The 23,765-nt window shown below is 39.6% G+C and overlaps 1 protein-coding gene across 6 annotated transcripts in view; it reads right to left on the bottom strand.

Moving 5' to 3' along the window:
- ralgapa2 (Ral GTPase activating protein catalytic subunit alpha 2) overlaps nucleotides 1–23,765 on the bottom strand; it is a 182,579-nt gene that overhangs the window by 141,252 nt on the left and 17,562 nt on the right. For all 6 annotated transcript variants that reach the window (XM_057858646.1, XM_057858642.1, XM_057858645.1 and 3 more), the window contains exons 2-3: nucleotides 14,030–14,140; nucleotides 13,677–13,726 (exon numbers count right to left, since the gene is read on the bottom strand). In XM_057858646.1, the coding sequence (XP_057714629.1) occupies nucleotides 13,677–13,726; nucleotides 14,030–14,140 (161 nt within the window). The remainder of the gene's footprint in view (nucleotides 1–13,676; nucleotides 13,727–14,029; nucleotides 14,141–23,765) is intronic.

Below are 23,765 nucleotides of genomic sequence, written 5' to 3'. Positions count from 1 at the left end.
AATAACAAATTACCCTTAGCACTTGTTGTATTTTGTTCACATACTAAATTACTAACACAAGCACATTCATATCTTTGTCTTAAGCAAATAGCCATTGAATTCTTAACAATGTTGACCTCTTGGGCTTCTAGACCACTTGATGGCACCATAGGGTAAATGAAGCACCATGAAGCTTTGCTACATGTGCAAACCAATTGGCTGCAAAGCTTCATTGCTTCATGAGGCTTCATTTGGCCATTACTAAATTACTTCCGTGTTCCCCCACCCCCGTCAAAAGACAGACAGACGACAGAGACGTCACCGGAGCTACCGAAAAAAGGACTTTTGCTGAAAAGTGGCTACAGGAGGTACCATGGCTAGAAGCAAATGATGCTCGCACGGAAATGCGGTACAAAATGTGCCGTGAGAATCCCAATGTCGCCGATAAGAGCAGCGCATTTTATGTAGGGTCAAAGAATTTCAGCCATCCAAACTTTGAAAAGCACGAAAAAAACAGAGCATGTGGCAATTAAGCAAACTATCGATGTCAAACAGGACCCCACTCGCCCTATGGACAAGTGGCGGAATAAAGGTAATGAACAGCGACATGCACTGACAAACGTGTTTTTGCTCGCATTTTACAAAGCTAAACATGCACGTTCAATGAGGTCTTATGAGGAGGATATCCCACTTTTAAAAAGGCTTGGAGTTAATGTGGGAGCCGCATAATGCCCTTTATTTTGAATTGGTGCTTCTTATTTCTTTACATTTCACTTCAAAGTAATGGCAATTTTGTTGTGCCAGTTGATGTTAATCAAGCATTAATTGTTAATATAATTAATTAAAGTTAATTGGCTCTAAGTAAAGCTTGTCATAAATTTATCGCATCAGGCGGGTCGGCTCTCAAGCTCAATGAGGACCAAGTCACATCTCCAGGTCCTCCTCTGAGAACCTGGGCAAAAAAATTATGTGCACCCCTGATTATAACATATATTAATAAATGGTTTTAAGCACTGCAAATGTAATAATTATGATCCGTTTTAAACATAACTGTCCAACCAAATCATTTTTGAACAAGAATAAAGTACTCTAGTAGTAAAATGCTTAGCTTTATTAAATACTTCTGTTTATCTACCTTAGCCTGTGACTCTTGGAGTGACATGTAGAAATTACAAACTCCTCATGATCACTTCTGGCATTTATTTTATACGTCTGAAACATCTACACACGCACGCACGCACGCACGCACACACACTCATTCCAAAGCGGCTTCCTTGCAGAAACTGTTTAACAAGTTAAACGATGATTGACACTTGCTGCGCTGTGATGTCTGCTTCTTTGGCAAGATTAAAGACAACCAGCATCGTTAACTTTAATAAGCAAATGCTGCAGCGACTGTGAGGTTCAAAGAGCTGGGAGAGGGAGGGTGTGAGGCTGTGCGCAGAGCAGAAAGCCAGGCGTATGTGGATTAAAAAAAAAAAAAAACTACAGTGCCTTGCAAAAGTATTCGGCCCCCTTGAATCTTGCAACCTTTCGCCACATTTCAGGCTTCAAACATAAAGATATGACTTTTTTTTTTTTTTGTCAAGAATCAACAACAAGTGGGACACAATCGTGAAGTGGAACAACATTTATTGGATAATTTAAACTTTTTTAACAAATAAAAAACTGAAAAGTGGGACGTGCAATATTATTCCGCCCCTTTACTTTCAGTGCAGCAAACTCACTCCAGAAGTTCAGTGAGGATCTCTGAATGATCCAATGTTGTCCTAAATGACCGATGATGATAAATAGAATCCACCTGTGTGTAATCAAGTCTCCATATAAATGCACCTGCTCTGTGATAGTCTCAGGGTTCTGTTTAAAGTGCAGAGAGCATTATGAAAACCAAGGAACACACCAGGCAGGTCCGAGATACTGTTGTGGAGAAGTTTAAAGCCGGATTTGGATACAAAAAGATTTCCCAAGCTTTAAACATCTCAAGGAGCACTGTGCAAGCCATCATATTGAAATGGAAGGAGCATCAGACCACTGCAAATCTACCAAGACCCGGCCGTCCTTCCAAACTTTCTTCTCAAACAAGGAAAACTGATCAAAGAAGCAGCCAAGAGGCCCATGATCACTCTGGATGAACTGCAGAGATCTACAGCTGAGGTGGGAGAGTCTGTCCATAGGACAACAATCAGTCGTACACTGCACAAATCTGGCCTTTATGGAAGAGTGGCAAGAAGAAAGCCATTTCTCAAAGAAATCCATAAAAAGTCTCGTTTAAAGTTTGTCACAAGCCACCTGGGAGACACACCAAACATGTGGAAGAAGGTGCTCTGGTCAGATGAAACCAGAATTTAACTTTTTGGCCACAATGCAAAACGATATGTTTGGCGTAAAAGCAACACAGCTCATCACCCTGAACACACCATCCCCACTGTCAAACATGGTGGTGGCAGCATCATGGTTTGGGCCTGCTTTTCTTCAGCAGGGACAGGGAAGATGGTTAAAATTAACGGGAAGATGGATGCAGCAAAATACAGGAACATTCTGGAAGAAAACCTGTTGGTATCTGCACAAGACCTGAGACTGGCACGGAGATTTATCTTCCAACAGGACAATGATCCAAAACATAAAGCCAAATCTACAATGGAATGGTTCAAAAATAAACGTATCCAGGTGTTAGAATGGCCAAGTCAAAGTCCAGACTTGAATCTAATGGAGGATCTGTGGAAAGAGCTGAAGATTGCTGTTCACAAACACTCTCCATCCAACCTCACTGAGCTCCAGCTGTTTTGCAAGGAAGAATGGGCAAGAATGTCAGTCTCTCGATGTGCAAAACTGATAGAAACATACCCCAAGCGACTTGCAGCTGTAATTGGAGCAAAAGGTGGCGCTACAAAGTATTAACGCAAGGGGGCCGAATAATATTGCACGCCCCACTTTTCAGTTTTTTATTTGTTAAAAAAGTTTAAATTATCCAATAAATTTTGTTCCACATCACGATTGTGTCCCACTTGTTGTTGATTCTTGACAAAAAATTAAAATTTTATATCTTTATGTTTGAAGCCTGAAATGTGGCGAAAGGTTGCAAGGTTCATGGGGGCCGAATACTTTTGCAAGGCACTGTACTGCACGTCCTTGCAATGGGACTATCGCGCACGCGCACATCGCGATTGCGATGTTTAAACGATATATCGTTCAGGCTTACCGTCTATTGCCCATAATTAGCTGGGATAGGCTCCAGCACCTCTGCAACCCTTGAGAGGATAAGTGGCATGGAAAATGAATGAATGATTGTATTGAAAAAAAAAAAAAAAAAAAAAAACTTCCCCCACCCTCGTCTCCCCTGGTAGGTTGGGTGGCTGTTTGTCCTTCTTTGGGCTGCGCTCTTCTGGACGGAGATATCCGATGTTTCTCTAATTATCTGTTGGAGCCACTTCTCCAGTGTGGGGGCCACGACCCACAGTGCTCCTATAACCAAGGGCACCAATGTTGCTTTCACCTTCAAGGCTCTCTCCAGCTCTTCCTTTAGCCCTTGGTATTTCACTACTTTCTCTAGTTTCTTTTTCCTGATATTGCCATCGTTGGCGATGGCTACATCGATCACAACGGCTGTCCTCTGCTGGTTATCCATGATCACGATGTCTGGTTGGTTGGCCCCAACAATATTATCAGTTTGTATCCGTAGGTCCCATAGGATCTTAGCCCTCTCATTTTCCACCACCTTGGGAGGTGTTTCCCATCACGATCTAAGGGTCTCCAGTCAATACTTTGCACAGATGTTTCTGTACACCATACCGGCTACTTGGTTATGGCGCTCCATGTATTCTTTATATATAAATTATACATATACACACACACACACAGTGGTACCTCGACATATGATCGCTTCGACACACGATCTTTCCGACATCCGACGTAAAATTTGACTCGCTATTTGTTTCTACATCCGACGGCATACTCGAAATACGATGTCATGGCAGTGCTGGAGATGGACGCACTGCGGATTTTTCTTGCGAGAGAAATCAACACAGGTTCCAAGAAAGTTAATGCAGGTGGTGAAAAAGGAAAAAGGTGACGCTTACCATTGAAATGAAAAAGGGAATGACAGAAAAATATGAGCTGCGCACCCGAACTGTGAACTGGCTCAACAATATGGCCGTACAATGTCTACGATTCGACGGTCCTCCTCTGACCTCTGCTTGCCAGCCCCAGTTGACGGCAACAAAAAAACATTAAAAGCAAAAGTAAAATCTCAACCGCACGTTTCTTCCTGTGCGGTGCGTTCAGATATAGCAGGCTAAACACGTCCGTCACATTAGGACCCGATTCGTTACATTATTATCGGAACTATTAATTATAATTATTTTATCGTTCTGGTTTTTATTAATAATTTATTTGTTTTTCTATGTGTAATTGCCATTTGTAATAGTACCAGCAGTATTTTAGTAAGGATTTAGTGTAGGTTTTCGGGCTGGGGAATGAATTAATGGATTTATAATGTATTCTTATGGGAAAATCCTGCTCGACATACGACCATTTCGACTAACAAACAAGGTCCTGGAACGAATTAACTTCATACAGTGGGGAGAACAAGTATTTGATACACTGCCAATGGGAAAATCCATTGACAGTGTATCAAATACTTGTTCTCCCCACTGTATGTAGAGGTACCACTGTATTCTTTATACAGTATATACTAGAGCTGAAACGAGTACTTGAGCAACTCGAGTAACTCGAGTTTAAAAACTGATCCGAGTAATTTTATTCACCTCGAGTAATCGTTTATTTTGACAGCTCTAAGCATCACGTTTTGCTCGGACTACTTTTAATGCGGGACAACGCGCTGTCACGTGCGGGGAGGAAGAAGGAAAAAAAAAAAAAACTTACTGCAGCTGACAGCCGCCACAAATGACGCCGACGTTGCCAAATACTAGCCCGCACGATGCTACGTAGGTAACAGCTAGCGTCTGATGCGTCTCATAAAGATCACATGTATGTTGAACTAGATGCGCAATGACAGACTCGGCCGCGTCTGGGCAGCGTTATTAAACAGCCGCCATCTTAAAGCAGTACAGCGCTAAGCGCTAGTAAAGACCGCTAAGCGCTAATAAATAAGATTAACGTTACTGTCGCTACTAGCTCACGTAAAGTTAGCCCTGCGGGGGGCTAGGTTTCAATTAATTATGACCACTGTCGATGCGTGGCTAACGTGTCTTACATACAGGCTTTAACATAACATAGCAATGTGGAGTGATGAGGGTGTAAAATAAAAACTTTATCATGCTAACTATCAATTTTAGCTCAGTAGTCATTGCTGGATAAAACACCAAGTAGCAATGGTCCCTAATGTGCTCCAGTACAGCCTGTATCATACATTTATTTTGAACACTGCAAAAACTCAAAATTCTATCAGGACTTACAGTTTAGACTAACTTAAAACTTAACTAGAACTTAAAAATGGCTTGACACAAAGAGAAATTCAATTGAAACACGTGGGAAAAAATCCTAACTTTTAAGTGATGTGTGTTATCAAGCGTAACGGCATTTTTAGGTAATATATATATATATATATTTTTTTTTTTTTTAAAAATAAGATCTAAAAGTTTTTTGAGTGAAAGCAGTGAATTAGTTTTTTTTTTTTTTTTTTTAATTCTAGCTACATCTGAGATGCAATTGTTGGCTGTTTTCAACAATATACATCGAAAATATAGACACTGATTGACTGAAAATGGTTCAAGATTAGATGAAATGTCTTGTTTTCTCATGTATATTTATAATTGCTCTTCACCTAAAAATATATTTGTTTTATCCGATTACTCGATTAATCGATAGAATTTTCAGTCGATTACTCGATTACTAAAATATTCGATAGCTGCAGCCCTAGTATATACACACACACACGTATGAATGGGGTTTCATGTTTGAAATTAGAGATGTCCCGATCAGATATTTGGATCGGATCGAACGCCGATATAGGCAGAAAATTGCGCATTGGTATCGGATCGGCTGACACGGAAAAAGTCCGATCCAGACTTCCGATCCAGTTTGTTTGAAGTCCGGTCCGGGTTTTCCAGCGCACCAATTTACAGAATCCATTCCAGTTTTTGCTTCGCTTTCCCTTAAATCCGGTCCACATTTTACGGCACACCTTCAACAAATTACATTACCGTCTCCCAATTTACCGAGAGACTTTATCGGTAAAAATGTCAGCTGTGTGGGATCATTTCACCTTAAAGGACGACAAAGACGAAGAGGCAGAGTGCAACATATGCCACAATAAAGTCAAGCGTGGTGGTAAAGCTATAAGAAGTTTTAATACAACCAACCTAATCAAGCACTTAGCGAAATACCACCAGAAACAATATAAGGAGTATGTGAAGAAAACCGAAGACAAAAAGAAAGGTCCTATGCAACTAACACTGGCAGAAACTTTTGCTATGCGTGACAAACTGGCACTCGACAGTCCCAAAGCCCAGGGAATAACAAGTGTCATTGCCAAGAAATTCATTCTGGATGACGAGCCATTATCTCTCGTGAGTAAAGACGCACCATCCAACACTTACAACCACGGTACAACATGCCCAGCCGTCATTACATCCTTGAGCGATTCGGCCGTGGAAGATTCGAGAACGATTCAAAAACATCCAAATTCTGATTATTGAAATATGTCAAGTAAAGCGGAACTAATACACAGCGCGGTCTTCGGGACGCAATGAGAAACTGACCGCATTGCGTCCCGAAAGTAAACATCATGCTTGTCATAGACACGGGTAATGCCAATGCTCAACTCACGGCTTTAGCTCAACTCATGATGCTGGATAAAAAAACACAAGAATACCTGACTGCTGCTGACAGCCGCTACAAACTACGTCAACGTCGGTTTACTGGAGATAATAGATATCATATGTATATAGAACTAGATGCAAAACGACAGACTCGACTGCGTTAGCAACATTGAAGTATTGAAAACTAGATGCGTTAGTAAACAGCCGCCATCTTAAAGCAGAAGACTTCCCTAGTAGGCTGTTGTGAACCTTCCAAGCGAACCTAATTAACTTTTTATCTAAAATACTCCTAAATCGGCAAAATCTTGACTTGAATCTATCTTCAAAACAGTTTTAAAACTTTCAAATGTGGAAAGTAGGTAGAAGGGAAATTATGGAATAACGGGAGCAATTTTAACAACTTTAACAGTTGATTCCCAAAATTAAATGAATTGAATGTAGTTTAAAGCTGCTGATACAGAATGGGGACTTGAGTATTTTATTTACTGTTTTAAAATGTTAAAAGCATCTAATAGCTTGGGGGGTTTGTGGGATTTTCCAATGAGGTTGTTTGTGTGTTTTGCTTTTTTAAGACAGTTTACAATATTATTTGCACGTTTTACTGACTGACTATGCCATTTCTGTTTGTTATTTATAATGTTTTGTGTTTGGCACTGAATAAACAGGTCAGTTTCTTGTTACCAACTGTTGTGTGTTATTCAAACTCACCCAATTCAGCTGGCTAGTTGTTATCAAGAGCACCTTTTCAAAATGATTCTGACAACTAAGTAAGGAAGCTAAATAACTCAACTTTAATGCAATGCTCAGATAGGCTGGTATCGGTATCGGCCAGTATCGGTATCGGATCGGAAGTGCAAAACAATATCGGTATCAGATCGGTAGTACATAAACCTGGATCGGGACATCCCTATTTGAAGTAGCTGCCACATGGCAAGAGGATACAAGAAATCCGAGAAAAGTACATTGAAATGGATGGTTGTGGGGGACTGGAGTGTTGCAGCACAATAGCCAGGCCCTCTATAGACACCCTTCACACAAACAGGCTCATGCAGGGGTACTGTGCTAGCCTCCGGCACCCTATGAAAAGCGGTCCCATACTTTATAATGACAACCAATTAATCTCTCAATTGCAGTGCAAACTAAACATACAGTTAAGAGTTAAATTTTGCTTTCGTTTCCACCCAGCTTTTATGCAAATGTGCATGGGAGCGGAAAATACAATTGTTCTCCCCTCTAAGCATGTCAACATGACTTAACAACTCCAGCCTAGGTACACAAGGAAGGTCCCACATTCAAGTACATGACACATCACTACATGGTTCTGTTTTCTCAACTGCCTGAACAGAGTACAAAGGCTGACTTCATTATACTAAATTCTGTCTCATTATCAATATGCATAATATAACATAGGGGATAATACACTGGACTTCTGATGTTATTATTTCTCACATCTTAAATTTAAAATATCATAAAGAAGGTGAACATAATTTAGCATATATTAGGACCAAACTATACTGCATTTGTACATTACACCATTTAGTGCTTATCTTCTTATTGTATGAGTAAAAAGCACATCACCACAGACTGGAGCTAAAAAGGGGCAAATGAGGGTTAAGCAGTTTTTAATATTAGTTATGTTTGAAAAAAATGACTGCATACATATGCATGAGGCAAGAATCAACGGTTTAGTTAGAGGTCGAATTGCCTGCTTGTGTACAGTCAGAGAGATTATCTTGTTGCAGCAGTCAGAATATTGAAGGACAATTTAGGAAGTTTGGTACTGTGACAAGGATTCCTAAAAGTCCAAAATGTTGTTCATATAGTTCAAAGTAATGCATTTGTTGTTTTAATTATTGGAATAGTTGAATAGTATTATTCCATATTCCAAACCCTACAGAAGGTTTTTTTTTGTTTTTTTTTTTGAGAAAAGTGTTTCGGCTTCTTATTAAACAGTGAAAGAGTGGACAAGTGCAACTATTCCCATCTGAACGATGTGGCTTTTATAAAGAAGTGCCGAATTTATATATAGATTTTTCCTGCTCTAACAAGCTTCGTGCTTTCTATTTAAAAATGAGAATCTCCATTCACTCAATTTAATTTGCTCTGTGGCCCTGGGCGTCACGATGACGTTGCAACTATAAAATGTATACAGTATATAAATAATATCTATCGCTCTTTCTCTCTCTCTACATATATAAATATATATATATAATGAAAATATAACAATTCTCTACCCACCTCCCCGACCCTCTGGATAAATAAGAAAAATAAAAAGATTTTATAGTTAACATAATGCTTTGGTGTCTCTTAAGTAGAGGAAGTCGAGATTCACCTGGGAACAAATTACCCATGGACGGACGGATTTGGAAAATAGTAATGAAAATGTCAAAAAATATGCTTGACACATTATGACAACATGTTCAGCCATTTTCCATTTTAAAGACTTATGTAATGAGCTAATGCCTAAATATTCTGAGAGGTTTTGAGCAATGTGGCAGTGGTCCCCTACCTTTTTTGCACCCCAGATGTGGGCTTTTTTTCACGGACCAGCAAAGTGTGGCAGAAAATTACAGTAAATATGAAACAACAAGATAGGGCTGAAAACAAACATGAAGTGCAGGGAAAATGTAACTCACAATACACTGATCATCCTTATTAAACAGCGGCCTCGCCTTCAACTTTTAAGGCAAATATCCTTGATCGCAGGCATAATGAGTTTTTCTCCAATCGCGAAATGTTTCTTGGCTTTAGCAATACGGTTTGCTATGAGGTATGATGCCCTCTGTGCATTCGCTTTTGTTGCATCATTTGCTAGCATTACATTGACACTGGGCTGCTATATATAGCAATGGCGGTCAACCACAAGAGGCGACGTACACAAATCTCTACTCGGATTAGTCAATAGAGTAGACACGCAAGAGGCACAGGCCAGATTGTGGTCGTTAACAAATCATTTATCATTACTCTGCGGCCCAGTAGCAAATGCACCACGGACCGGTACCGGTCTCCGGTCCGGTGGTTGGGGATCGCTGGCATAAGTAATGGAAACATCAGACTTGTACAGAATCATTTGCATGGATGTGCACAGAGGCTTTTCTCATTTTCATCCTCGACGCAATGTTGGCTTGTGTCATCGACTCGACGAGAAACATGAAACAAACCAAAATGAAATCCGTGTCCGCTATATATTTTTTTTTGCTACGACAACAAAAGCACATGAACAGGACATACTCAGAACTACCAATTAGCAGGTGGTAAGAATCATCTTTCCCAGAGCAGAGCAGGTAGTGTCAGACATAATGAACATGTCAAAATGAACAATACAATCAGATTCAACTGGGGCCATGCAAACGCGGATTGAATTTGAATCTCTTTACTCAAACTTCACACAGATCAAATCCTATTCACATTATACGATTGATTTCAATCGGATTGAGGAAAACTATCTATGTAAACGTACCCACAGACAAATGACGTGTTGCAAATAAATATTGGTTGACAATGACATTGGAACCGAAGCAGCGTTTTAGGTTGACAGCGCTGTTGCCAAGAGTGCACAAGTAAAAAATTCCAGTTTTCATATTTTCAGAAGATATTCATCCATGCTGTTGTGTAGAGTCCAGAGGCGTAAATGTAAGATATTCAGACGTTCAAGAAATTTAGTTTAAATGGTGCTGATTTTGAAACCCCCAAGAGGGTGTGTTCCTGGTGCCAATGAATGTTTTGTGGCAAACTCTGTACAATAGCAAAGGTGCTGGCGTGGTGATAGCAGTATGTTTGGTGGACGGAGACACAAGTCACGGCCGAGAAACCTTGACAAATGCGCTTTCTTGAAGTTTGGGACACATGATGGGACACCCCTAATTGCTAAGCTAAATGATATCTCGATGTACATTTCTGTGGAACTGTATTTCACCACAGCAACAAAAAACTTTTCCGTTCTCGCCAAAACTAGTGAAGCACTTTACAAGGGTACTACAAGCTCTCCTGCTCATTAAAATAAGATAAGTGGCTGTTTTCTTGTGCAACAAGGAGAGTCAATCGAGAGCCAATTGTGTAGGCCGAGTCCAAGCGGCAACAAGGATGAGCAAAGTGGCTCCCAGTTGGATTAAAAGGTGACTGGCAAAGGGTGTATGGAAGTTGCGGGGAAAAAATGAGACAAAAAGAGGAATAATGCTTTCGCACATCTTCTAAAATTTTCTAGAGCACGGCGGGTCAAGAAATTTTGTTCTATCGCAGGATGTGCGGTTATTATTATTATTTTTTTAACAACTTTTGTTTTTTTTGTTTTTTTTCATGAAAGCAGTAAGTGTGCCGAGACGTGGCTTCCTGTATCCATTTTATATACAGCAATCTTCAACATTCACAGATAAATCGCTTTAGTCTGGATTAAACGGTATTATATGAATAAAATCATATATCGCACTTTAGCAATTTTTTGCACTAAGATAACATTTTAATAATGAAGAAAATGATTATATATTTCAATACAAAATAAAGAAAAAAATTAAGCATACAAGGATAAATGAGAAAAAAGGGCAAACTCAGGAAAAACAATCTAGTAAAATACTGAATGCAATACACTAATGCAAAAACATGGTAAGTCAAACAAAGTCTTCCCAAACAGCTCTTCAGGTAATATGGTGAAAATTCTTCTAGTTTTAAGATATACTGTATATATCAGATATACAGTACACCCACCGGCCACTTTATTAGGTACATCTGTCAAACAGCTCGTTAACACTTAAAATCTAATCAGCCAATCACATGACGGCAATTCAGTGCATTTAGGCATGCAGACATGGTTTAAGACAATCTCCTGCAGTTCAAACCGAGCATCAGTATGGTTGTTGGTGCTAGAAGGGCTGGTCTGAGTATTTCAGAAACTGCTGATCTACTGGGATTTTCATGCACAACCATCTCTAGGGTTTACAAAGAATGGTCCGAAAAAGAAAAAATATCCAGTGAGCGGCAGTTTTGTGGGCGGAAACGCCTTGTTGATGCCAGAGGTTGATAGAAAGGCAACAGTGACTCAAATAACCACCCGTTACAACCAAGGTAGGCAGAAGAGCATCTCTGAACGCACAGTACGTCGAACTTTGAGGCAGATGGGCTACAGCAGCAGAAGACCACGCCGGGTGCCACTCCTTTCAGCTAAGAACAGGAAACCGAGGCTACAACTTGCACAAGCTCATCGAAATTGGACAATAGAAGATTGGAAAAACGTTGCCTGGTCTGATGAGTCTCGATTTCTGCTGCGACATTCGGATGGTAGGGTCAGAATTTGGCATCAACAACATGAAAGCATGGATCCATCCTGCCTTGTATCAACGGTTCAGGCTGGTGGTGGTGGTGTAATGGTGTGGGGAATATTTTCTTGGCACTCTTTGGGCCCCTTGGTACCAATTGAGCATCGTTGGAATGCCGCAGCCTACCTGAGTATTGTTGCTGACCATGTCCATCCCTTTATGACCACAATGTACCCAACTTCTGATGGCTACTTTCAGTAGGATAATGCGCCATGTCATGAAGCTGGAATCATCTCAGACTGGTTTCTTGAACATGACAATGAGTTCACTGTACTCAAATGGCCTCAACAGTCACCAGATCTCAATCCAATAGAGCATCTTTGGGATGTGGTGGAATGGGAGATTCGCATCATTGATGTGCAGCCGACAAATCTGCACCAACTGTGTGATGCCATCATGTCAATATGGACCAAACTCGCTGAGGAATGCTTCCAGCACGTTGTTGAATCTATGCCACGAAGAATTGAGGCAGTTCTGAAGGCAAAAGGGGGTCCAACCAGTTACTAGCATGGTGTACCTAATAAAGTGGCCGGTGAGTGTATATCGCAATACCGTATATCGCAAACCCCCAAAAGTCGCAATGTAAGTTTTTTTTTCCAATATCTTTCAGTCCTACATGGAGGGTGTATTCCTTTCGGCAGTGAGCACTTTGCGGCAAGCTCTGAACGCGTCCAATAGCCAAGATACTGGTGTAGTGAGTAAGTGAATAAGTCACGGCCGTGGAAAACTTGATAAATGTGCTTTCTTAAAGTTTGGGACACTTAAAAGATGGCTCTCACTTCTGTAATTGCTAAGCTAAGTGCGAGAGGACAACTTATTTATGATTCATAATTTATTACCTATGAGCTCTGGGTGATCATGCAGCAAGGTGATTGTGCACTTTTTTGCACTGCTAATTTGAAATAAAATGCCCATTGCTTAATATGGGTATGACATTTAAAAAAAAAAAATCATCCGATTCATCTAAAAAAATATTTTGGCCCCATTAATGGATTGGTATCCTTATGTGAAATGTTTGGAATTTCTTAAATTTATGTATACATTGATAGTAAACAGCTGATGAAGATTATGTCACATTTTATGACCATTTTAATGTACATATTATTTTTAAAATTCGCAAATGTGGGCAAATTAGAATCGAATCATGCTCCTTTCAAACATATATTTTACGACACATCCTCCATGTGTAACCAAAAGAACATTCCTGAATAGGTCTCCCAGGAGTGTTGAGTGGATGACACATACTGTACTGTGCTGTAATATATTATACAATGACAACAATGCAACTTCACCTCGTTTGATATTCTGCAACCCGTATAAAAAATGCAACTGGAGAGCTAAGTATTTGTACTGGACACTGTAGCTGTCTTTGCCGTCGCGGAAAACAAGTTGGAGGACTTTAACCTGCATCTGCAACACACACTGCTCCGTAAAATAGGGGGAAGGGCCAGTACAGCTAATGATTGAACGAGCTCCCGCTTTCTTCTACATCCTACAGTTGATTTTTTTTTTCAATAAATGCTTGAGTTTCCTTGAGAGGTATCTCGGTATTTAACAGGAAGCACCATGTTTCAGAAAGGTTTTTAAAAAATGGAAAAGTGTATCTTACTTCAAAAATAAAGAGGATGGAGTCCAGCTCCTCCCTTTGAGACTTGATCCCTGTAAAAACAAACAAACAAAAAATAAGGAACTTTAGTTTCAGCATAGCAGTAGTGAAAATTCCTGTGAGCATTGAAAATCAGTAAGTGTGATGATGTTTTTGATCAATTTTACATATTTGAACTATTATTCATAAGAGACTCTGGTGGGGAATTGAGGGGACAAATACCGGTAACTCTTTTTGTGTCACATTATGTGATAATATATAGAGAAGGATAGTTAATGATTGAGCTTCAGTAGTATAGAGTATGTTGGGGAGTAATGGAGTGTACGACATTTAGGGAAAAAAATGACTGAACATACCTTTTTGTTTTAGGTTGCTTTCCAGTGTGATGAAATTTTCATAGAAGATAAAATAAATCTGTGAACAATTGCTCTCGAAGAATGACTTCAGCTCGCTCTTGTCAATGATATCTGTAAAATAAAAAGTACCCAAAATCCTAAATGCAATGTACTAGCAACAGGTTATCGAGCAACACTGATAAACAAAACTGGACAATTTGCCATTGTCATTCTTATGTACCGAATTTTCCACACTATAAATTACACTTTTGATCATTGTTTACATGAAATACATTTTTTCCTACAAACGTGACTTCTAGTCCAGGTTGACATCTGTAATTTTTTTCCTCATGACGCATATCTGAATACCGCGACTTGCACTCCGGAAAAACGTATAAATTCACCGCAGTGCAATCATCAACATTACATACGTATACTGATGCAAATGATTGTTATATTACTAATTAACATTGAAAAATAAATAAATATATATTAAGTATGCACATTTTCTACTAGTACTAAGTGTGCTAAGCGATAACTCATATGCCATTCCTAGTTGGCATCCATCTTGCATTTACAAAAAAAACCCTAATTACAGACGAGTGACGGGAAGTGATGCTTTCAAAATAAAAGTACTAAAATGGTGGTATCGGTAATGGCGAGTACCAACAAATAGGGCGCCGATACCATTTACTGGCCCAGTATTATAACACTTGACCGCAGCCTTCTTTCTCCTGACGCTCACTAGACTTCTTTGTTGTGTGATCACATGTGATCACTTTTCATGCCAAGCAGCTATCGCTATTGACCTGCTCCAGAACAATGAGAGCGGGCCAATAGCCACTCTTAACCAATGCCGGGGCAGCTTTTTCATATGGAGGAAAAACAAACAAATGAAGAAAGAAAAATGTCGGCGGTCTGGAAAAATTTCAGCATAGAAAGATCTCCGTCGAGTAATATAGCTGCATGCAGGATTTGCGGCCTGAAAGTTTCGAGAGGTGGAGTTAAATCGGCCAGTCTCAATACCTGGTAAAACATTTAAAGACGAAACATGTGAACGAACACAAAGAGTTTGAGGCTCCAACAGCAGGACTGCTATCCAGAGGAAGGAGGTTGGACCGGAGCAACAGTCCCTGGTCAGTTCACTTCATCTACTTTACTTTGATTGTCTTTTACTGAAATATATGCCGCAGTAATCTGAGACCCGTTTCAAAAGTAGGGTTGCCACCTTTCAGAAATAGAAATAAGGGACGTTACCCTCGCGCCCAAAGCTGTACAGGCGAGGAAAAAAAAAAGGGACATTCCCAAAACTCCTAAAATTCATAGAAATGTATCTATTTATATATATTCAGTATTGGTCCAATACGGAACACAACTTTTAATTCCCAATTCGGAACGATTCCTTATTTCAAAGGACGGGTAGCAAGCCTATTCAAAAGTGCTGTAGAAGTAAGCAAAGTAAGCTAAGATAAGTGGCTAAGTGTGTGTGTGTCAGAGAGAGTCTCATCCGTTCGCTGTTTGCATTTGTGTGTAGCTATAGATAAAGTTCAGTTATGTTGCTGCTGGTGCAAAAAGAGGGAGGCTAATAGAGAGACAGGATGCTGTGGTCAATTATTATTACTTATAATTTCAAGAAAGGTGCACTGTTTGGCCTTTGAGAGCCAAAATTTTGAGAGCCAAATGATTTCACATCCAGGAATGTAACTCTTCATTTATGCACACACATATTATTTAAAAAAAAAAAAAAAAAAAAAAAAAGTATATATATATATATATATTAGGGCAGTCAAACGATTAAAATTTTTAATCGAGTTAATTACAGTTTAAAAATTAATTAATCGTAATTAATCGCAATTAATCGCAATTCAAACCATCTATAAAATATGTCATATTTTTCTGTAAATTATTGTTGGAATGGAAAGATAAGACAAGATGGATATATACATTCAACATACGGTACATAAGGACTGTATTTCTTTAATATAACAATAAATCAACAAGATGGCATCAACATTATTAACATTCTGTTAAAGTGATCCATGGATAGAAAGACTTGTAGTTCTTAAAAGATGAATGTTAGTACAAGTTATAGAAATTTTATATTAAAACCCCTCTTAATGTTTTCGTTTTAATAAAATTTGTAAAATTTTCAATCAAACTGAAGTCATCTCTTTTAGACAGGAGCCCGTTTCTTGTATTTTTGTAAAACTGAAAATAACAAGGCAATGTGTCAATAACTTGCATAAATCACAAAATAACATAAAATGTACACACACGTGTCCATTTGAGCAGTAGCACTAGCCAATTAGCTCACAAGCATCTAACAATGTAACTGCATTTCACCATATATGTGAACAAATTCAAATACACATCACCAATAACATTATGATGCTCATGAACTTAAACAAAGGAGGAATAAAACTCACAAGTGGTGCATGTATTAGACACAAACAGTGTGATGAGGCTATGAGAACTGCCACTGAACACTGGATGCAGACGTTAGCTGGTCTGAATAGCACTGTCTATTAGTGTGAGTTCGCGTCGACATATAATCACGTCAGAAAAGCGCGCCGAAACCCAAATAATCAGCTGCACCAAATCGCCAGCAGAGGGCGACATTACGCCAGATAACATATGCAAGTAACACCCAAGCGCCAGCAGAGGGCGAAAAAACGCCATAAAACACAATTAACAAGTTGGCCTTTCACTGTACTGACATTTAAATCTGTCTGAGCGGGGCAAACGTGCGTTAATTGCGTCAAATATTTTAACGTGATTAATTTAAAAAATTAATTAACGCGCGTTAACGCGATAATTTTGACAGCCCTAATATATATATATATATATATATATATAATATATATATATTTCAAACGAAGTGGTATCGGCCGACACTGCATAGCCAGGTATCGGTATCGGGGCCAAAAAAATGGTATCGGTGCAACACTACTGTTAATCACTATGAACCAATGACCTGGTAGGAAATAATGTCATGATAACGTTTCTTAGGCAAAGAGGTACAGTATCTTTCAACCCTTTGATGACTAGTTACTGCCTTTGAACTGGATATCCTAGACAAGCACTAGACGTGTGCACACTGGGCTTGTTTGCAGAAAGGGTGAAGGTCATCTACTGCCGTGTGCTGAAACAGTCAACAGTCTATTTACACATTGGCCATCACTATATCAACGTTTGAGTTAAAACTTCATTTGCATATACAATCAGCATTTTCCTATATACACACTTTTAAACCACATTTAACTTTTAGAGAAGCTGATAGTGTGGGACATTTATACCACCTGCATTATTGATATGCCATGTCATGCTCAAACCATGTGCAAAGAGCCCCTGATATAAATGCCCTCATTAGCAATAGCCCTCTGCTAGCTGACACTGCAGGTGCTCCACACTGAAGCCAAAATGGAGATGAGGGGAAAGCAAAGCAATACCGGTACTTCCAAGTTTCAGGCAATATATGCTACAATCAGACAAAGAGGATTCATTTAAAGAAGTGATCCCCAACTACAGGGCCGGGAACCGGTACCGGTCCATGGCGAATTAGAAATAATAAATACTAGTCCTTCTCAAACAATTAGCATATTGTGATAAAGTTCATTATTTTCTGTAATGTACTGATAAACATTAGACTTTCATATATTTTAGATCCATTACTCACAACTGAAGTAGTTCAAGCCTTTTATTGTTTTAATATTGATGATTTTGGCAAAAAAGTCAAGAAAAAACAAAAATCCCAATCTCAAAAAATTACCATGTCATGAAAAGGTACTCTAAAGAAGCTACTAACCTAATCATCTGACTCAATGAATTAACCCAAAACCCCTGCGAAAGATTCCTGCGGCTTTTAAAAACTCCCAGCCTGGTTCATTACTCAAAACCGCAATCACGGGCAATACTGCCAACCTGACTGCTTTCCAGAAGGCCATCACTGACACCCTCAAGCAAGAGGCTAAGAGACAGAAAGAATTTTCTGAGCGAATAGGCTGTCCCCAGAGTGCCATATCAAGGCACCTCAGTAGGGGGGCAGGGCCGATTCCAGACCTTGGGGGACCTACAGAAAAAGTGGACTGAGTCTGGAGTAGAAACATCCAGAGCCACCGTGCACAGGCGTGTGCTGGAAATGGGCTACATGTGCCGCATTCCCCAGGTCAGGCCACGTTTGAACCTGAAACAGTGGCAGAAGCGCCTGACCTGGGCTACAGAGAAGCAGAACTGGACTGTTGCTCAGTGGTCCAAAGTACTTTTTTCAGATGAAAGCAAATTTTACATGTCATTCGAAAATCAAGGTGCCAGAGTTTGGAGGAAGACTGAGGAGAAGGAAATGCCAAAATGCCTGAAGTCCAGTGTCAAGTACCCACAGTCAGTGATGGTCTGGGGTGCCATGTCAGCTGCTGGTGTTGGTCTACTGTGTTTAATCAAGGGCAGGATCAATGCAGCTAGCTATCAGGAAATTTTGGAGCCCTTCATGCTTCTATCCGCTGAATAGCTTTATGGAAATGATGATTTCATTTTTCAGCACGACTTGGCACCTTCTCACAGTGCCAAAACCACTGGTAAATGGTTTACTGACCATGGCATTACTGTGCTCAATTGGCCTGACAACTCTCCTGACCCGAACCCCAAAGAGAATATGTGGGATACTGTGAAGAGGAAGTTGAGAGACACCAGACCCAACATTGTGGATGAGCTTAAGGCCGCTATCGAAGCATCCTAGGCATTCATAACACCTCAGCAGTGCCACAGGCTGATTGCCTCCATGCCACGCCGCATTGAAGCAGTCATTTATGCAAAAAGATTCCCGACCAAGTATTGAGTGCATAGCTGATATAATTAATTGAAGGTTGACTCTTTTTGTATTAAAAAACACTTTTTTGTATTAGTCGGATGAAATATGCTAATTTTTTTTAGAAAGGGATTTTTGGTTTTTCTAGACTTTTTTGCCGAAATCATCAATATTAAAACAATTAAAGGCTTGAACTACTTCAGTTGTGTGTAATGAATGTAAAATATATGAAAGTCTAATGTTTATCAGTACATTAAAGAAAATAATGAACTTTATAACAATATGCTAATTTTTTGAGAAGGACTAGTAATTTGTTAACGACCGCAATCTGCCCTGTGCCTATTGACACATTAATATGCCTGTCTACGCTACTGACTAACCCGAGTAGAGATTTGTGTACGTCGCCCTCTAGTGGTTGGCCGCCATTACTAGGGTGTTTGCACACCTATAGCAGCCCAGCGTCAGTCAATGTAAACAGTAATGTTAGCTGCTGTTGGATGGGTCCTTCGGGCACCGACATCTTTGGTCAGTTTTTTACTGGGAAAAGGCCACCTGCTGAGCCAGAAGGGGAGCGTCACTTTCTGAGTTACTCAGAGACTATATACCGTATTTTTCGGACTATAAGTCGCAGTTTTTTTTCATAGTTTGGCAGACGGTGCATCTTATACTCTGGAGCAACTTATATGTGATTATTTACAGTCGGGTCGGGCCGACTTCTCTCTCGCTAACTTTTTAAAAATAAATATATATTCGTATATTTATACTAAAACAATGTATGGATGTTAAATACAGTGCCCTCCATAATTTTGGGATTTATAATAATTATGTGTTTTTTAGCTTCTAATATTTTTTTTTCTCAATAATATGGGACCTTAATGGAAAAAAATCCAACCTTCAATACAAGTGCTTTTATTCAGTGGGGAAAAAAATCCCACATAAAGAAATAATTATTTGACATCAAATAATGTGTGTCACAATTATTATTAATAATGTGTGTCACAATTATTAGCCAATCCCAGGGCCTTAGGAAGCGAAACAGCCCCACAGCATCACTGACCCACCCCCATGCAATATTTTGCAACCCAATCAGTTATCGATATGCTCCCGCCAAGTATCAATATTTTTATTTGATATATTGGCCATATAATGGAGTATGGAAGCTGTAAGCTGCTCAATGTTTGTTGAGCAATTCGTAGGTGGGTCAGTGATGCTGTGGGGCTGTTTCGCTTCCAAAGGCCCTGGGAACCTTGTTAGGGTGCATGGCATCATGAATGCTTTGAAATACAAGGTCATTTTAAATCAAAATCTGTTGCCCTCTGCCCGAAAACTGAAGATGGGTCGTCACTGGGTCTTTCAGCAAGACAATGACCCTAAACATATGGCCAAATCTACACAGAAATGGTTCACCAGACACAAAATCAAGCTCCTCCCATGGCCATCTCAGTCCCCAGACCTCAACCCCATTGAAAACATGTGGGATGAGCTGAAGAGGAGAGTACAGAGGAGAGGACACAGGTCTCTGGATGATTTAGAGAGATTCTGCAAAGAGGAATGGCTGAAGATCCCTCTTTCTGTCTTTTCCCATCTTGTGAAACATTATAGGAGAAGGTTAGGTGCTGTTTTGTTGGCAAAAGGGGGTTGTACAAAGTATTAACACCAGGGGTGCTAATAATTGTGACACACATTATTTGATGTCAAATAATTATTTCTTTATGTGAGATTTTTTCCCCACTGAATAAATACACTTGTATTGAAGGTTGGATTTTTCTCTTTTTTTCCATTAAGGTCCCATATTATTTAGAAAAAATATATTAGAAGCTAAAAAACACATAATTATTATAAATCCAATAATTATGGAGGGCACTGTAAATAATTTGGATAAAACAGAGTAGGCGCTGTGCATGCCTTCGTACGTGAACAGCATAGACCCGCTCTTTTTCCAGTCTTCCCCTCCTGGCGCCCTCCGCGAGCATCCTGGTATTTACTTTTCGATATGGAGCAGCTAGGAGTAAAAAACAAACTAAAGACAGGGGAATTGAAAAGCAAACAACTGCGGTAGGAGTGGGGTATGGAAAGGATTCAAATTGATTGTTGAAGATGCGATACAGAAACCTGTGTCGGCATCGCTGAATGTAAACAAATTTGGTGCTTCGGTCTAATACAAGAAAAATATTTAACAAAGTTTTCCAGCATTATTTCGTTGAGTAAATGCATTTATAATGATCATAAAAATATGTAGATTATTTAAACATTGAGAAAACGTTTTTTTTTTTTTCGCCAACTCGAGGAGATTAAAATAAATCAAATCCACTATCCGCCTGTTAGAACAGACACACAAATATAAAAATTATAAAAGTTTATTGAATATCCATATTACGGTCTTGTTTAACTGGGAGAATTCGTTACAAAGGACAGGCTTTAATTTGTTATCAGTATGCATATATCCACCGGCATCATCACAAACATGATCACACAAAACGCAACCACGCATCGCATCCCCGCATTTCCTCCTTCTCCTGAGTCCTCACAAATAAAACATAAAATTTTGTTTTTTGGGGGGCTCGTGCCTACAAATAAAACATAAAATTTCGGGGGGTTTTCAGGCCTTTAAATCAAGTTAATTGATCGGTGGTTCGGGTCTGGCTTTAATACCCCTGGGCCTCTTGGGTCGGGCTGGATTTTTTAGGGCTGATCTAACTTCTAGCGTCATGTAATGTTACCATACTGTAAACTTATTCAGCATGTTGTTCTCTATCGTATTTTTATTTTAAATTACCTTTCAAGATGACATGTCTGTTCTTGGTGCTGGATTCTATCAAATAAATTTTCATTGATTTTCTTCCAATCACATCATGGTGTTTCTAAAATGTGGTTAGAACATCAGAACCTTTACACTTAATCAGCGATTTTAACGTTTTAAATAGAATTTTTCTTCTTTCAACTAGTTGTGCTTCACCTGTTGTTCTCCCATTGGTGACAACTAGTCACATGATGTCTCTGTTTAGTGTCATTATTTTCCCAGCATAAACATTCGCACTCTGCACAGTCAATGCATTGAAGAGATGACAACAGCTAGGGCATGCGAGTGGCTTCATGCAACAAAGTCTTGAGGACTATATCCGTTTACCCAGACCCTTTGACTCTTCGTTGCTTGCAGTGAGAAAAAGCAATGGGAGTTTAGCTGTCCTCCTGTAATTAACAACCTCATCCAAATCCAGCCGGGCATGACCAGCAAATTAACATGCAGCCGCTTTCACTCTCTGTCCTACAGATCTGGCTAGTGAACAGAAAAACAATACGGTGCCACACTGAGAATAGATGAAACAAACTTCCCTATTTTTTATGTCTGAACTTTAAAAGTATTACTTTACCACACTATATAGAAGTGATGGCAAGGATGAAAAATATAAAGATGACTTTAGGATACAAAAGGAGATCTCTTGCAACTGACCTTCCTGGCTGGTAGATATAGAACGGCACAATGAACAATAAGTCAGTCAGCTGTGTTTGTCTATTATGCAGTTGATGCACAACTCTATCTTTTAAAGAGAGGGAGTGACCTGGTCTTGAGCTCAGCTGTTCAATCATTATAAACGCATAATCCATTCAACACATAGCAGTTGCAGTGGTCTTTGCAATATAAATATTGGGTTTTTGTAAAATTCTGTACCGATCTTAAAATATTGCTTCTGACGCCCATCTTAAACCAATCCTACGTGTATCTTTCACGGCTTTTACACTTAAATACAGCACTTTAATGGATTTTCCTCCAATTTCTTCCCATGTAACTTCTTTGGGATTGAAGTCTTTTTCTTTTGTTTACTCCATTGCGATCGCTAGGGATGGGAATCAAATTCCGATTCCAATTCCGAACCGGTTCCTAGTGTTTCGAGGCCTCGACATCACAATGAAAAAGTCTTAACGATCCCTTTAACGAATCCTATTGCATTGCGTCATCACGTGACGTGTCTTGTTGTCCAGACGCATCAAACTAGCATGGCACCAAGAACCACTCGCTCCAAAGTTTGGCTACACTTCACCAGGAAAGAGGGTTAAAATGAAAGGTTACGATAATTTAGCATGAGCATTGCAGCCGTAAACATAACAATGACAGCACGTAGGTTCAATCGCTCGAAAGTGTGTCTTCACTTCACGAGGAAAAATTACAACAAAGCGACTTGCAGTCATTGCAAGGTGGAGATAACTGCATCGGGAGGGAATACGACTGTACTGTCCTCACTGAGACGCTAAGGCTCAGTCCTGGCGATACAGCTAGCTAAACTCCCAAATGACGATGCAGAAGAAGTTGGTATAATTTGCTGATTTTATTCAACCATCACTTGAAGAGTGAAACTAAAAATAGAAATGAAACAAATCAATTTCGTCCCCAATAACAAACAGGTTCGCATCAACGTAAATCAGCGATGATTAGCTGCTAATACAATAATAACACAAACAGTTAGCATGCATTCGCTAGCATTAGCACCAAGACTGCGACAATATCTCGATACAGCGATATTTTGCAACCCAACCGGTTATCAATATGCTCCCGCCAAGTATCGATATTTTTATTTGACATATTGGCCATATAATGGAGTATGGATGCTGTAAACTGCTCAATGTTTGTTGAGCAATTCCTGGGCGGTCCACTCGGGGCGCTCAAGAGTGGAGGTAAAGTGCGTAAAAGTTGTCTAGAGAAGAAGAGAGGAAGCTCCAAGTGGGTTGAAAAAAATAAAGCTTCGTGAGAATGGTGGAGGAAAAAGTGAGAAAAATATTGCTACAAATCACACATGTGGACACTTTGGATTTTACACTAACAAGAAAGGAAGTAAGGTGAACAAGGACTTTGCTGTATGCAAGAATTGCCTAACAAAAACAAGGTTCACTGGCAGCTGGTGACGGATTCCTTCACTGCTTCGCTTTCATCACTTGAGGTAAGAAAGTTTTGCAATGTAA

Source organism: Corythoichthys intestinalis, chromosome 15 (genome assembly GCF_030265065.1).
Source record: "Corythoichthys intestinalis isolate RoL2023-P3 chromosome 15, ASM3026506v1, whole genome shotgun sequence".
In the NCBI taxonomy this organism is placed as follows: Eukaryota; Metazoa; Chordata; class Actinopteri; order Syngnathiformes; family Syngnathidae; genus Corythoichthys; species Corythoichthys intestinalis.
This window is presented reverse-complemented; position numbering and strand designations above follow the sequence as displayed.